At 38.2% G+C, this 12,033-nt stretch overlaps 1 protein-coding gene across 1 annotated transcript in view; it reads left to right on the top strand.

Annotated features, from left to right (window-relative positions):
* Nucleotides 1-11,504, top strand: part of LOC124173285 (zinc finger protein 23-like) — a 32,785-nt gene extending 21,281 nt beyond the window's left edge. Inside the window, exons 7-10 of the mRNA XM_046552804.1 lie at nucleotides 344-475; nucleotides 4,434-4,559; nucleotides 7,032-7,104; nucleotides 9,352-11,504. Coding sequence (XP_046408760.1) covers nucleotides 344-475; nucleotides 4,434-4,559; nucleotides 7,032-7,104; nucleotides 9,352-11,219 — 2,199 coding nt within the window. The 3' untranslated portion in view covers nucleotides 11,220-11,504. The remainder of the gene's footprint in view (nucleotides 1-343; nucleotides 476-4,433; nucleotides 4,560-7,031; nucleotides 7,105-9,351) is intronic.
* Nucleotides 11,505-12,033: the final 529 nt, after the last annotated feature.

A 12,033-nucleotide genomic window follows, 5' to 3' on the forward strand; every position in this document is an offset into this window, starting at 1 on the left:
ATTAGTGGTCTTATAGAGTTTGATGTGAAATTATTGGGAAATAAATTGTAATGATCGTGGAAGTCCACAATTTTATGAATAATGAGTTTCAAGATATGCCAGGTGAGGAAATTCTTTTCTCATACTTAGGCTTTCATTTGATTATATGAGAAGGAAGAATATCTTTATTACCCGAATCTTGCTCGTCCATTTATTTATTTTTTTCTACAAAGAGGGCAGAATCATTCATCATGTTATTTAATTTCTACAGACTCCTTGTAATTCAAGTATTGTGTGCGATCACTTTTGTTTCTTGTATCTATTGATTAAAACATGTATCAGTGAGTGTTTTACTTTCCAATAGGGTGATCCAGCGACATTCAAGTGCTCTTCTGTTAAAGAGGATCAGATTAGTGATGATGAAGATGGTTGCCTACTCAATGATTGCACTGATAGTGCCTCAAGCAAACTGATGTATCAGACCTCATCTAATCAGGTAATAAGCTCTGAAAATTATTGTATGTTGGACTTGAACTGAATATGAACACTATCGCCGTCACGAGTCAGAAATCTTAGAATTGGTTTCATACAGCCCACCATTCTTGTCTACTATCTGATTATCTTTTCATGCTTATGAGTTAACTGTTTATGACAGCACTGCACACATGCTGCATATTCGGTCCAACAGATATGCTCAAAAAGAGGAATTTTGAAGTGCAGCTTACTCAAGAAATTGTGTTGTGGCTACAACAAATGGCGGGTGATGTGCAGACAATCCAAGGCCACCAAAGTGTGTCATAGATGATCAAGACCCTCTCCTTCTGTCTCTATTATACCCCTCCATCAAATATGGACAGTCAAGCTGCTGAGTGGTTCGAATGCTCTAATATTTCGAATGGGTGTTCAAAATATTTGGTATGTTTTACCCATTCGTTTTCTCAGGGTGTCATTTCTCAGAGGCCAGTCTTTTCCACGCAGCATTCATTTTGCATAGGGTATTCATACCTTGGACGGCGTTCAATTTTTGGAGGCCATTCCTCTGGCTGTTCATTTGGGATCTTGCATTCATTTTTATTTCGTGTTCATTTGAACATTTGTGTTCAATCAACAGGATGTGATAGTTGAGGTTCATGGTCATTTTAAGAGCCAGCTATCTGTTGGTAATTTTTGTTTTGGGTTCAAATTTTTTTAAAACATTGGTAGCTAATTTAATGAAAAAATTCTATTTCAGCAAATGCAAAAGTTAAAAATACATTGTTTAAGTTGTTATATCCACCTTATATTTTGCTATGAAATTTTTTGTGATGGCATTAACCTTTAACTGGGTTAATCTATATTTTAACCTGCATTTCTTTAACCCTCATATGGATTTGTTGCGCCTTAGCGGCGCTCGTGGTTTTAAAAGTGGTGTAAAAATTTTCCATTCCAATGAATCATTTTGAAAGTTTCAGTAGTCTATTCTGCTTTCTTTGTTTCAATATAAAATTTTTTTAGCATACTGTTGATAGGTTACATTTTATTGGCCTCTAATGGAAAAAGTTACATCGTTAGATTTTTGGCGCCGCTGCGGCACTCAGTATTTCCTCGTTGCTACGCCGTTCACTGCACTCTCAATGTTAATGTCAAAGCATTTATGTTTTGTATGAAACGCTATAATATATTTATAATCATATTATTTATATTTCTAAACATTATAAACAAAATGAAATTGTTAAACTAGAGGAAAATATTACCATACCAATTTTGCTTTCTATTTTAGCTAAGAATCAAAATATTTTCCTCGTTATGATGTTCATTGACAAAACTTCATCTTTTTACAAGAATTATTCATAAAAACTCATGGCTTGTCAAAGTTGTTTTTTCATGGGCCGCCGACGTAGTTTTGCTTGGGCCGAGAATTTCCTCATTGCCACGTCAGGGTCTGCACTCTCAACGCTAATGTCAAAGCAATTATGATTCATATGAAATGCTATAATCTATTTATAATCCTATTATTTAATTTTTTAACTTATAAACCAAGTGAAATTGTTTAACAAAAGGAAAATATTACAATACCAATTGTGCTTTCTCTTTTAGCTAAGCATCATTATGCTTGCTTTGTTATAATGTTCATTTACAAAGCTTCATCTTTTTGCAAGAACTATTCATAGAAACTCATGGCTAGCCAAGTTTTCCTTGTTTTTTCTGTGGCTGCCAACTTAGTTTATGGGCACCTTCTCCGCTCTGCGTCCACGTACCTGCCGTGGTGATAGTGACCTTTGGGTAAATCCTAGGGTGACTCTGTTTAGAATAACTCCAAGCAGCAATTCTAAGAAAAATTTAACACAATGCATTATCCGAATTCGTAGAATAATGCTTCATCACCGTTGTGTGAATATTTCTTTGAATGAGTAACTGTAACTTGCTAGGAGATTCAGAAGTTTCACCGACTACCGTGAAGAACCCATCGCACAGTTATTGTTGTATGTCTTGTACCTTTCATTTGAAAAAAATCCCTTTGTGGCTATGATAGTCTATACCAAATTGCTGGCGTTTATATAGCTACTGATGATGTGACAGTTTACGATTGGGGTGAAATCAAGATAAATACCCAATTAATTGTGTGATAGAAAATAATTTCTTTTCCCTGATTATGAGTTTAGACTTAACATGGTAAAAATCGTTTCATTATGAATAGGTGAAAAGACAATTCACCGTGAGGTGAAAATTGTGAACATATTTCTCGTTTCTTTGTGTACTGAAATGCACAGATGTTTTATGCATTGGGGGTGTTACTAACGTAAAGAGGTGAGTGAGGAGGAGAAAGGAGAAGGAACGCCAGGAGGTTCTTTTGAGGTGAAGGAGTGGTAGTGTGTCGACTGCCAAGGATCAGGGAATACCCAGATCGTTAGGACAGGTAGGAGTAGAAAACCCTTATTGTGAAAAAGGTTGGGAGTGCGAGGAGGCAATTAGATACAAAATCCTGCTTTTTCTTCATCCTTCCCACGCTGCATGAAGGACAGGGAACAAAAGTCTTGTCAAAACGCTCTGCAGTGGCCCTCCCTTTATTCCAAGAAGGTCCATCTCAGTGGGTCATTAGGGTGGAGAGAAGTTCAATCAAGTTTTGTGGGAGGGGGAAGAAGGTGGTGAATGACGAATAAGGGAGCTTAGTGGGAAGTTATGGACAGTCTCAATGTTTGGGTCAGTGAAACCCTAAGAAAGGAAATGGAAAGAAAATGTAAGGGAAGTCTTTCCTAAGTGAGGGTAAATTTGTCACCCCACGGCATTCTTTCATCAGTTTCTCACGCATAGCTGGACGAAAGAAAAAAGGTAGCTGCTCCTTCTCCTCTACCACCAATAACACATACTGCTAAGAATTTATTTTTTTTGGTTTTTCCCACCAATCCAGGAGTAAAACCTAATCTCATGCACTCCCACGCTAAACATTTACCCATTCATATCTAAGGAAACCTTTCCCTTGGGCTACACATCCCCAGTGGGGGAATAGGGCTACGTGGCAGAATCTTGTAAAAATCATGAAAGTAACACTCGTATCTTCTCACTTAATCTGCAGCTGTTCCATTAACGTTTAATAACTTATCCTTCTACATACACTGCAAAGATATAACATATGGGTGGATGCAGTGAAGCAAAACTATGTCATATGGGCATAAACGAATTTTATTCGGTCATCAATTTTAGTATTTAGATACATAAAATTATAAACAATGTAAGCATTAAAAAGCAGAGTTTGTAGATCTCTGCATACAAGAAAAATATTTCAAACAACAATTACACACGAAATTAAAACTTTCACTCGACAATAACAAACAAAGGGAACTGAAATAAAGAGCATAACGGCAAGAAATGGAAAAGAATGCAGCGTTCAAGATTTTTTGTTATAACTTCAACAATAAGGGTTTAAGTGTAGCAAAACATGGTAAGAAATAAAGAAAATAGACGTATTTTCCATTATCAATCAGAAAACATGTAAATTCAGGCTAACTTTGAAAGATAATAGCAAAAAATGATGCGGCGCTGCTGTGGCACCGTAAATCCAACAACGTAACTAATTTTGTGAATCCATATGAGGGTTAAGAGGTCTCAACTGATGATTTTCGGAAACAAAAATTTGGCCTCTACTTTCCGCTCATTACTTCTTCGTAGGGTAATAAGACATCAAAGGAGAACTACTTGTTACTCTCCCAGAGAAAGTCCACGGGGTATCCATCGTTTTCAAAGGAATGAAAAGAACATGTTACCTACGGTGATTTTATTTGATTACATTAGGTTTATCACGTTGCAACATTTTATGTATTATATTGTGACCACTTAGCCTAATTGCACATAATTACACCACAAAGCGTTAACTCTTCCTTTGCTTCCCATGTTTAATATTTAAATAAGTTTCTTCATATTCAAATGCATTTCTATATCTCAATCATTAATGATAATTACTGGGGATTATGTTGCAGCCCAATACCTTAACTACTTCGCTAGGGGAGAAGCTGGAAGCTCAGGTCACAGCAGCCATTATGGCAGATCTGGACTGGACGCTGATTGAGGCAAAGAAGGAACCATCCCCCATGGAGAATGCCCAGGTATGTATAGAATTCTTGTAATCGAATTTAATTATTGGACGAAGGAGATTTTATGTAAAAAGTGAAAATTTAATCATTTTAAATGATAGGAAATTGTGTTTTCTGGATAGCTTTAAAGGTATTCAATTCAATTCAAAGTAACTGATAACTCAAAAAAATTTTTTTATCTCAAAAAGGTTTCTTTTCTTTTTATGTTGTACATTTCTGTTGTAGTTTACTCTACTTGTTGTAGTATATTTTGTCATAAAAAATCCTGGGATGAATAAATTACATCCTATTAGCCCTTCAGAGGGCATGTAGGCTGCGACAGTGTGTGCCATGTGCCGTTGTTCATGTGATGACATAGAATACCTGTGATGTTCAGTAGCAGTACATTATTAACCTTTTCCCTTATAAAAACAAAAATATGTGTCTGGACATTTCCTGACCGGAGAGGAAAGCCACAAATTTTCATGGGAGATTTTACTACCGAGGTGAAAGAATGCGAGATATATACGTTTCCTAGCACTTCCCTTTTTATGACGCTTTTTATGACGGTCGTGAGTAAGCCATGTCTTTGTTTGGGGACCCAAGACTGAGGGGCTTAGGCTGTCCCCTCGAAATCCGGGAGCACATACCCGGACCCTTCGTCTTATCTTACTCCTCTTAGTGGTAGGCTTCAACAGTCATAAATTTTGTATCCAGTCATTTTGCAAAATAAATATTTGTAACTTTCACAAAAATTTTAAGACAAGAAATAAATTCATTTTCTTTTGAGCTGTGTGTTCAAATTTTAAACAACATTCTACGATAATTCACAACTTACGTCTTCATTTCAGCATTAACATCAAAGTGGAAATTGATGCTGAATTAAATGCGTTCATATCAATGCTAGAGCTTTGTTGAAACTGACAATTCTCATGATAAATGAGGAATACAATTCAAAATCTGCCATTAACGTTCATGCAACAATTCTTGATACAGCTTATTCAAAAACAGATCAATATAAACACAGCATAATAAACCAGAAACCAATGCTGCTGGTAGAGTTATAAACCATGAAAGGAGGGAGCACAACTACATTTGAAGTCAAGATAATGCAGAGACCCCACTAGGAAGAATATCTTGGGGCTCAATACAGCAGTGCTAAGGTGAGAACTCCACTGTCTTGAAAGGGTTTAGTCCTCAATAGCTTCACATAGATGCTTGTTAGAAACCGGCACATGGTTAGCAATAAATATGTTGTGCTTGAAAGGAAGTGGGTGGGTATGTGCCATGACCAAGCAGTGCTGGGAACGTTTACGCTACTTTTATATTATCAGCAATTGGCCTACATTCTTGCCTCCACTTGAGGGGTGAGGGTGCAAGCATTGTATAGCTCTAGATTTACAAGTGACCAAGCTTAACTCTTTTCCCTGCAGTGAATAACAAAAAGCTTGTACTCCTTGAATGTAGGGGCTTGGATTTCCAGTTGATATTTTTTTTTGAAATTACTTCCGTCAGTGACCCTTCTTCAGCATTCCTTTTCTCTTAGCTAGGCTGATGCATTGCTATTCATGGGCAATGTGACCCATTTGATTCAATGTTACTGATAACTGCTACAGATATTCTTATCTCAAAATAAGCCGTTTTTTTTCTTTTTATATTGTACGCGAGCATTGTAGTTTACTTGCCTTATATTTCACTATACGAAATCCTAGGTCTAATAAATCATATTTCTGTATGATATTTATTCATGATATAAAATCCTCCATCCAATGAATCATATCTCATTAACCACGTCTCAGATTTGACACCAACCTTGTAGCATTATAGTCCATCGGGAGCTCTCCACCATGGAGTTTTATGACCAATGGTTTAAACAAAAAACACAGTTCAATATTTACAGGTATAATATATTCCGATAAAAGTGGTCTCCCTTCAAGTAGTAGCAGTGGCCTGTTGGTGATGGTGTTTGGCTACTCTATGTAGGTCCTAGGTTCAACATTCACATTTAGCTCTTTTTCATATTTTTTCTACTTTTTTATAACACAAAATGTTACAATAGCCTGCCATTCATCATTATCTCCATGATTTTCACAGGAGAATAATGTTTTTTGAGTGGAAACGTTTTTCTGCAATGCAGCAGCATGAGATTCTGCCCCATTATTTTCACACAAATGCCTAGTTTCAATTATTTTGCTTCTTTTGATACCAAAGAAACTCTTGGAAGGCATTTCATCAATATAATGACATCAATGGCGTAGTTAGCTAATAAAGATAACGTTAAATGCAGGCGTACCAAAAATCAAAGACCAGTTCCCTGTTAAAAAAATGGGAAAATATTTAATTCTCTGGTGGTGTTAAAATAAAATTTATTTTGTAAGGAAAATATTTGTGAGGAACACCAAATTTTGATGCAATGTGGTTTGTAAATTTTTTTAAATCAATCCTTTAAAAAAGTGTCCTGAATCCCTTTTTGTTCATAATTCATATATTGATGATTACTTACAGCCTACTTTAAGTGAGGATGTGGACCCAATTGAGATTTCGACAGTTGCCCATGATTCCACTACCGAGGCATTTGGTGAGTACTCCTATGGGTTGCAAATAACTTTAAATATACATGGTGGAATTGATTTTAATGTGGAGGATGTGCATGTAGATGATTTTATTCAGCCAACTTTTACTGTGACTGGAGAACTGATTGTGAATTTGACAGTGGCCCGTGAGTCCTCAATGCAAGCAGTGGATGAGTGATTTCAATGGCTGCAAATAGCTGAATGCAGATAAGGCTTAGGCCACTTTCAGGTGGGATGACTTTTCGCCAGCTGCCGTATGCGGTGCCTTGCTTTCGAATAACCATATTTTTCTATGGATGCCTTCAAAGGAGTCAATTCACCACATGGTCACCATGGCACACGTTCACATTCAATCCAGTGTTTTGCTATCTTCAGGGTGAAATGTATGCAGCTCTATATTGAAGCCACTTTCTGACAAGGTGAATCTCTGGATTCCATGGTGTCATGCAGGGAATGTAGGATGGCAAAAATTTTCTCGTTTGAATGTGGCCTTATTACTTTACATAACTGATTGTGAAGGACCTGAATTAGTAATTTATATGTTTTTCAATGGCCTTCCCTAGAAAATGTGAACATGGGTGGTCAAATGAATTAAAAAATTAGCTTTGCTTTTGGTCCATTTTAAATATGTGGGAAAATTAGCTAAAATCTCCTAAATGAGCACATCTAATTCACCCTTTGTCGTAATGGTGCTTTGTTAGGTTCAACAGAGAATCAAGCAAAACCCTTCCTTAGAGTAGAAAATATCATTCATGCAATGTGGAATTTAGAGCAATGATCCAGAAATGAAATCTGTATGGCTAAAAAACAGCCAAAGTTGATTTTAATCCCATTATTGTAGTAGTTTGGTGTATTTTTGTTCTGCATAGTAATGATAGTAGGTATACACACTAATTTTGCCTTGTTAGCTTATGTTTCTAGCTATTTATTTTATCCACCTTGCCACAGGAGGTAAATTCAGAGGCAGTCACTTTTTCCCATCTAACCCATTCATGATAAATGTCAGGTGGAGCCGACAAGCATTTTCGTGTGCAGAAGACCTAACTGCAGGTATAGCTATTGCAGACTTTTTAATACAAATGACCAGAAGTTGGCCCTATCAAACATGAGGGAAGGGAAGTGACTGTTGCTATAGCAATTGTCTGATGCATTCGGACATGGCCTGAGACCCAGCTTAGCGAGTGCTTGGGGCCACTCCTCCGCAATTATGCCTGATCCACCCATTCATTTATCACCATCCTAACCGCAGAAATCCATTGCAAAGTGGTTACGTTGTCATTAGTTTTTTCAGTGATATATTTCATTGCATAGTACAATGTTTTTATACTTTGAACTGAATTCTTTGTTTTGTTTCACAGTTCTCCATTGCAAAGTGGTTTATATTCTCCATATTGTCTGTGGTTTTTCTAATGATTTAATTTGTTGAATACTACAATTTTTTGTACTTTGAAATTAATTTTTCTTTTTTTCCCAGTTTAAGCAGTTTAAAATGAAATTTTGGCATATAAGTAACAGACTTCCATACTTATCCTCAGCCTTATTACCTTTTATCAAGTAAATTTTTTGTTATTAATGTTAGAAACCCATTAAAAATTCCAGAGCTTGAAAATATATTAGTACTTCTTTTAGAAGAGTCAATTATTGAAAATAAATACAATCTTTTGTCGAAAAAAAACCGCAGTCAGTTAAATAGTTGACCAATAGGGTAGAAGGGTATAGTCCTGTGGCAGGGATAAGGGACGGGTGCCCTGTTGAGCTGGGTCCTAAATCTGAGAGACGAAAATGCCAGGGTAACTCCACCCCAAAAAAGAGCTCAGTAGAAAAAGAGGTTTTAAATTTCTCATGTTACTCATAGAATTGAAAACGTTCTGCGATTATAGGAACAGGCAAGAAAGGGTGAAAGATATAAGCAATGAAAGATAAGCCCTGATAGTGTTTTGTGAAAAAAATATACGTTTCTTCATGAGATAGAAATCGTTTGGAGGGGTGTATGGGTAACATTCAAATAATTGCACACAAGCATTTGGCATTCTACTACAGCCTTCTTGCCTTTGTCCTTTATCAGTTTTGTGTTCCTTTTCAATTATTTCCCCCTGTTTTCATGTATATCGAGATTTTCTGGGCTCGAGTCCATTTTGGAGCAATTTAGTCCCCTGATCTCTGCCTTCTTCAATCAATTTTAAGTGGCAGGCTCAGGAGTCTTAGATTTCATGTTTAGACTGTTATAGTCACGATTTCAAATTCTATTCTAGGGGCCCCAGCAGCTAAAGGAATGCCCATTCAAGCATCATCAACCTTATACCTGCATGCAGTAGGAAATGTCAGGAATCATTCAACTGATCAATACATTGGTCCCACAGCCTTGGTGGCACAAATTGATTCGGGGACTGGAGCATCCCAAGCAGGAATGGGAAGAAGCCTGATGGATAAAGACTTGGAAAAATGTGGTGCTCTTGATACTGATAAGTTATGCTCAATTCATGATGATGGGCAATTTAATACAAAGCACATGGAATCACTTAAAATCAGAGGAGACAGAGCTTCAGTGACTGTTGTTGGGGAGGTTGATTGTGATGCGCCAAATACCAACGATAACCTTAGACTTATCAGAATCAGTGGAAATGTCAGAAGTGGCTGTGAGACTGTCATGGGAGACAATGAAGAGATAAATAATTGCTTGATCAAAAATGCTGGGAACACATCAAAGGAAAATTCATATCATTGCTTTAACTGCAGAGATGGGTTCAACAACAAAAACGAGCTGCTCAAACACATGAAAAGTCATTCTATTGCTCAAAATATTGATGCTATAGCAGAATCATCAATCGGAGATGTGTCTCTCAAAACCGTTCCGTCATGCGGATTTAGCAGTTTTGGAGAGCCTACCTCCTCTAAGACATTACTTGGGCTGGAGAGACTAGAGCCGAGTCAAAAAAGAAAAGGGCTTCCCAAGGAAACCGGTGGAGGAAAAGGGGACAAGAAAAATGTAAGACGAGTGTCGACTAGTTTCCCTGTGGAAGAGAAATCAACCTCACAAAGTTTATCCTCAGAGCCATTTTGCATTGGGAACCAATGCAATCGCGTGGGTGCGAGAGAGAGAGGGAGACCGTATTCATGCAGCGCGTGCACTAAGTGCTTCACTCGCAAGGGTGGCCTCGTCAAACACATCCGGACACACACGGGCGAGAGGCCATATTCTTGTAACGTGTGTGAAAAGTCTTTCGTGAATAAGGGCCACTTGGTTACTCATGCACGTACGCATACCGGAGAGAAACCATTTAGATGTAATATTTGTTGTAAGTCTTTCAATCATAGTGGTCTTCTCAACAGTCACATGGGAATACACACGGGAGAGAAACCATACTCATGCAGCGAATGTGGAAAATCTTTCTCTGGCAAAACTCACTTAAATAGACATGTACGGACGCATTCGGGAGTGAAACCTTATTCATGCAACGAGTGCGGTAAGTCTTTCTCGAGTAGGAATCACCTGAATAGGCATTTAATGACGCACACGGGAGTGAAGCCGCACTCGTGCACAGTCTGCGGCAAGTCTTTCGCGCAAAAAGGTGACCTTAATATTCACATTCGTGTACACACCGGGGAAAAGCCTTACGTCTGCGCGACGTGCAGCAAGTCTTTCGCTCAAAGGAACGCCCTTGTAGCTCACATGCGCACCCACTCATTAGAGAAGCCTTTTTCGTGCAAAATTTGCCAAAAATGTTTCACTGGGAGAGGCAATCTCAAGAAACACTTGCTGGTACATTCGGGAGAGAAGCCTTATGCCTGCGAGGTGTGCAGCAAATCCTTTGCTCGGACGGACCACCTTGCTTCCCACATGCGTATCCACTCCACGGAGAGACCTCACTCTTGCAGCATTTGCTTCAAATCTTTTGCCGATAGTTCTTCTCTCGGCAAACACATACAAACACACACGACAGAGAAGCCTTATACCTGCAACGTGTGCAGCAAGACTTTCACCCGGAGGAAATACCTTGTTCGCCACATGAGTTCACACAGAGGAGATAGACCTTTCTCATGCAACGACTGTGAAAAGTCTTTCTCTAGAAAGGACTATTTGGTGAAACATTTTCGTACGCACTCCGGAGAGAAGCCTTAGTCATGCAGAATGGGCGAAAATTCTTTTTATAGAAGAAGCCATCTGGCCACATGGGATCGCACACAGGAGACATTTTTCATGCAGGATGTGCAAAAAAAAACCTTTCACTTGGAATTATTCTCTCGATAGTCACATGCGAAACCACCTAACCTATGTCTGCAAGTCCTTTATTTGGGTTTCGCCTCGTTTCCCACATTGGATCTCACACGGGAGAGAGGCCTTTTTCATGCAACGAGGGTGAAAAGACTTTCTCGAGAGGGGGCGACTTTGTGACACATTTGTAAAAGCAAAGAAAATAAACCTTATAAATATAACATTTAATGTGTGTGTCTTGCTTTAATCGGTTACCTTAACAGTCACATGCATGCTCACACATGAGAATAACCTTATTTATCCATAGCCAGCATGAAGTCTATCACTGCTTGGAACGGCCCTGACTATCACATGTGCTCAGGAACAGGTTCGAATCATTATTCATGCTGATTTTTCACTTAGTGTTTCACTTTTAGTTCCAACCTCAACTGCCACTTGCGCACGCAAGAGAGAGATACTTTTTGTTGTAGTGTATGTTCTTATGCTTTCACTGGAATAAGTCACCTTTGCGCATGCGACGTATTTGCCTGCGGACAGGATAATTCAAATAAATGTTACAAATGTTTCTAATTCAGCCTCATGCAAACCTGCACTTTGGAGTCCAAGAGTTGATTCATGCCTGCACAACGAGGAATGAATGATAGTATAATGCCACAAGGGATGATGGGCCACCTATATGATTCCATGAAGAACGTACGAATTCATGCATTTTTAGATTTTC

Source organism: Ischnura elegans (assembly GCF_921293095.1).
Source record: "Ischnura elegans chromosome 13 unlocalized genomic scaffold, ioIscEleg1.1 SUPER_13_unloc_4, whole genome shotgun sequence".
NCBI classification, from domain to species: Eukaryota; Metazoa; Arthropoda; class Insecta; order Odonata; family Coenagrionidae; genus Ischnura; species Ischnura elegans.